Below are 5,036 nucleotides of genomic sequence, written 5' to 3'. Positions count from 1 at the left end.
CTCCTGGGGTCTGCGGGCAATTCTGGAGGGTGCCAGGGATGGGGGACAGGGATGTAACCCGGAGCCAGATGAAGGGTGAGGCCACGGGTTCAGGAGCGCTGAGCTCTATTTCTGGCAGCAGGATCTTGGCCAACTCAACACATTTCTTTGCAACTCCACTTGAAACCAGGAAGGCTTATTACCTCCCTCTCTTCTTCCTGGAGACGCTGCAGGAACTAATTGAATTTGGTTTGTAAAGCACTTGCAAAAGCGCAGCCTAAATGAAGTTTCAAAGCTGGGGCTGTGATTATTTCAGCCAGCAGGAGCTGCCCCTTTCCTTAGATATTTATTGTTCCCGTCTCTATTTTATTTTTATGAATTCCTCACATACTGGCGTGTTTTTAAAGTCAACAACGTTAATAGAATTACTCTCTAAATGTGAAAGCAGGCACAGTGGAAAATGCCTTCTGCCATAAAGTGGCAGATAAAAGAATGTGTCAACAAACGTCAGGTTTATAGCAGAGGGAAGAACAAATGAGATCCCGCCTGGGCGCGTGTGTTGAGCACGTGGGGCCTCAGAAGAGGGCTGCTGGATAGTTTGCCCCCACCGTGCTGGTGCTGACCCTTTTCTGGTGGGCATCTGGACCGTAAGACGATCAGCTGCTTTCCAAAATTTCAGGCTTGACAATGAAGGTGATGGGATTCATGACACAAAACCACTGCGCCACCTTCTCCGTGCGAGGGAACGGTGTGGTTACGCCACACTTTGCTGTCGCAAAGCCGAGGTCAAACTGAACAGCCCTCAAAGCAACGACAAGGAAATTCTTACAGGACTCTGCCCTAGTAAAAGATCCCTGCAAGAATTCAACGCACCGTTTGGTTAAGCTGTTGAATTTTTAGTGCTTACCTAGGAACGTGCCGATGAATCCCAGTGCCAAGAAGCTGGAGACGACAAACAAACTCCCCACGGCCAAGATGGCCAAGCCCAAGTAATAGGCCCAGTGGCAGTCCAAGCCCTCCAGCTTCGGCTGGCTCTTCATGGCTTCTGTGAAGCTGTCGAGAGACAACAAGGGCTGTTGTTACTAACAACTGTCAACAACTTGTACTAACATCACCCACCTCTCCCTGGGAGATGCTTTGGGAGAAGACGCTGCAGAGGAGGAACCTTCACTGGGTCCCTTTTTGCACCTGGACCTACTCAACCTCCCAATGAGAAAAGTAAGAAGCTGAAGCCTTTTGAGCAACCAGGGCTTGACTCGGGGCAGCTATTTCTACTTGCAATCCCTGCCTACTCCTGGAAATACCGACCCCACTGAACTGCAATGCCAAAAGCTTCGCTTTCCTTGCCAAACCCCAGGTTTCATCACGACTGGGGAGCTCTGAGAAAGACGCCCTTGCCAACGGTGGAGGATGCGATGCCTCGGCACAGGACTGGAAGAGTTGGGAACAATTGCCTGGATTATCTTGTGCTCCCACCCCCGTTCCTCTCCATCAAAATATTTTGCAGCGTTCATGTGTTAACCACGTGCCCAGGAGTGATTCACGGCTGAAGCCTGACAGTCAGGGGGAGGATTGGAACGGTGAAAGGAAAATACGAGAGGCGCATTTTCAAGTGTGAACGCAGCTTCTCAGCTCCAGGCTTGTTCAGGCATTTCAGGTCTGACCTTCAAAACACTTGTTTGGGAGTGGAATAATTGTGACCCCTCCCTGCAGCCCCCTGAACTTTGCCCGGAGCAGGGCTTAGCAGGCTCAGCATCTGGCACAGCTCTGATACAAACGTACCACTACAAAAGAGACAACACAGTGATTAAAAAAAAAACCAGCCTGGTAATAATAGTAAGAGGAGATAACAGACCTGCAGAGCTGTACGCAGGGTTTCTCCACATGCTGTTGACACATGAGGTAGGAAACTTTGAGCCTTTTTTTAATGAGCACCCTGGAGGCTCCAATTCAAGTAGAATAACAGCTCTCCTGCGCCTCCGGCCACCGCTGCCCGCGCTCCCAGGCTCCTTGGCTGGAAAGCGCTTCCATGACGTTACCTGGAGGGCTTGGGATAGATTTTTTTCCTGATGTTCAGGTTCCCCAAGCCCTGTAAATCCCTGCATCTTCTCTGTTGCCCAAACAAAAGCTGAGAGAGACAGTCCTGCCTGCCCAGCTGGAAACGCACCTTTTGAAGGCTCAAAGACCAGTTGGCAAGTTACATGCACCAAGCAAAGTCCAAGAAGATATTTAAACCTGCTGGTTTAGAGACCTGAATGATATTTTTTGTTTTCATTGGAGCTCATTCCTACTAGGTTTTCTACTGCTGAGGAATTTTTAGGACCCCAGGGCAAGCCATTTAATCTTCACTTTGGACCAGAGCAAGTAAACAAAACACAGAATAAATGTAATGTCCTTGGGAGCGAGCAAGAACGCAGAACCTCCGTCATTTGTGCTCTGCCCCCCATGCTGAAAGTTACAGGGAAATTCCCTTTTCCAGTGAGCCGAGCACACCTCCCTGCACTCCCCAGGCTCACGCTGGGTTAGCTTGAACCCATTGCTGACTGGAATGCACAAATCTGGCTGCAACGTGAAGCAGCGGCAGCTGCACAGCCCTTTGCATCATCTCCCTGGTATTTCTTTTTTACATGACACAAACTAGCCCTGTGAGGAAGTCCAAATCCGTGGCCCTGCTACCAGCTCTGCCTGGGTTTGGGTGGAAAAACAATTCCTCCGCGGGACGCGCTCGTCCGCCCGTGCTCTCAAAGCACAAAGCAACATCCCCGGGGACACTCGGGATGTTCTGTGTTCCCGCAGAGGAAGATGCGTTCAGCTTTTCACAGCACCAGGGGTCTGACTCCACATCTGGCCCAGGACCTCTCTGCAGGGCACCAGCACTGGGAAGGGATCTCACAGCAATTAAAAAAAAACCAAAACAGCCTGTTTTTTCTGCTCCCTGGGGAAGCAGGACTGGAGAGCAGCGCCGAGCCGACCCCTGCCTGGATCCCAGCCTCCAGCAAAGAGATGGGAGAGCAAAGCGAGGTACAGCACGCGCAGGCTGCTTCTTGCCCCAGATGAGCTGGATTTGTGCTCTGTCACATCCTTGAGGCTCCTCCATCCGATGCCGGTGACCTGACTCGGCCTCGGAGCACGAGGAGAACAAAGGTGGCTTCAAGAACACGAACTGGCTGACTGCAAATCAGCCTCGGAGGTTTTTGCAACCGGCACGTGACGTGGTTTGTTTTGGCAAAGCCATCTCCCCTGCTCCAGATGATCCCATCCTTCCTTTTCATGGTCGGGTAGGCCTGCATTAGTTATCCTCATCAGCACGTCTTGCTCGGTCCCCTGCTGTCTGGCTTACAGCTAGAGAGGGAGGTGTTTGCACGGAGATAATGGACTGCCTTTCCCTCTAGTAATGTTTTATATCTTCCTAAACACACTCTCTATTTGCATTAAACATGATGCGCGCGCGAGGTTTTGGAATTGGTAAATAAACCTTTTAAGCATTTATGATGCTGGGCCATGACAAGCAGCACGGAGTTGTCAATTATTCCGGCCTCCGCGGCTACTCCTCGGTGGCGGGGGAGCCTCGTCGCTCCGCGTTTCGCCACCCCTGGCAGGGAGAGGACAAGGTGTTGGCGATCTCCCTCGCCAGTCGTGCAGCCGATCTGTCATGAAGCCGTCTCCTTTCACCACGTGCCTCTGAGTCACGTTTGTCACAGCATTTATTTCTGGCTGCGCGACAAGGCAGCAGCCCAGCTCGGCACCCAAGAGGGCACCAATTAAAGCCGCGCTTTGTCCCTCCCAGTACCTGGAAACGCTTTATGTGCCGAGCGGAGCAATTGCCATGGTGAGGAGCATCCCTCTCAGCGGTGCAGGAGAGGTGGGCTGTGACCTACTTTAATCACATACCCGGCTGCTATCACAAGGATGTCCACCGTCGGACAGGGGCTGGAAGGATTTTTGGAAAACGAGGCTTCCCCTGACACGTCCCCACGCTTCTCAATGTGAAGTGTGACGCCAGAGGCACCCGCTCTCCATCTCAGCTTGGGAAAAAAACACAAATCCATCAGCTCTGCTCTGGCCAAATTGGCAGATCTGGCCAATTCCTGTCAGGGGTTGGCACGGGGAAGCCAAGGAAGCGGGCTTTGCTCTGCCCACTCATCCCAAATCAGCGATCAGCCATTGCTACACGTTCATCAACACTTCGTAGGAATCACAGACTGGTTTGGCTTGGAAAGGACCTTTCAAGCTCACCTCCTCCAAGCCCCCCGCAGCAAGCAGGGACATCTTGAACTCGGAGCCTCATCCAACATGACCTTCAGTGTTTCCAGGGATGGGACATCTGATACCTCTCTGGGCAGCCTAATCCACTGTTTTATTGCCTTTATCATAAAAATTTTCTTCCTTCTACGCAGTCTGAATCTTCCCTCTCTTAGTTAGAACCATGGAATGGTTTGGGTTGGAAGGGACCTTAAAGATCACCTAATTCCAACCTCCTTGCCATGGGCAGGGACATAAGAATTACCACGTAACAATCACCACATCATAAACCACATGAACTGGAGAAACACTCCAAATGTTACCAAAACATGAGGACGGAGATGTGCCACCAGTGGGCTCACAGGAACAAAGTGGAAGGGAGGGAAGTCAGCTGCAGGTCCTCTCGCTGGGTCACAACGGGGACACAGGGCCAGGTTTGCACAAACGGGCACCGATTTATTCAACTGGAGGATGTCGAGCACAAACACGGGAATACTTATCAAACTCGTAGCCCAAAATGCACCCCCAAAGGCTGCACGGAGCACAAAGCAAACCTGTAAACACTGTACGTAGAGAAAAGCTGAGCTTTTTAGGTCTCTAGGCCTCTCTCGGCGGCTCGCAGCAAAGGCGTTTCATAATCCCGCAAAGGAGGGCAAAGACTTTGTCCAGCAAATTGGGTCGCTGCTGGGAGCAGCCCAGCAGTGTTCCCCCTGCCTGATCCCAAATATCAGCCTGGAAAGTGGGGCTGGCAAACACAACTGGGGCAGAATTGGGGCCAGGGGCTGGGGGGGAGGGGGGGGGGAGGGGGGGGGGGG

The 5,036-nt window shown here is 52.0% G+C and overlaps 1 protein-coding gene across 1 annotated transcript in view; it reads right to left on the bottom strand.

Annotated features, from left to right (window-relative positions):
* The window catches only part of PEMT (phosphatidylethanolamine N-methyltransferase), a 35,676-nt gene that overhangs the window by 8,284 nt on the left and 22,356 nt on the right, over positions 1-5,036 (bottom strand). The window contains exon 3 of the mRNA XM_009870566.1: positions 887-1,032. Within this exon, the coding sequence (XP_009868868.1) occupies positions 887-1,032 (146 nt within the window). The remainder of the gene's footprint in view (positions 1-886; positions 1,033-5,036) is intronic.

The sequence above is a fragment of the Apaloderma vittatum genome, unplaced genomic scaffold, assembly GCF_000703405.1.
Source record: "Apaloderma vittatum isolate BGI_N311 unplaced genomic scaffold, ASM70340v1 scaffold26815, whole genome shotgun sequence".
Lineage (NCBI taxonomy): Eukaryota > Metazoa > Chordata > Aves > Trogoniformes > Trogonidae > Apaloderma > Apaloderma vittatum.
Note: the sequence above shows the minus strand (reverse complement) of the source record. Positions and strands in the feature narration are given on the sequence as shown.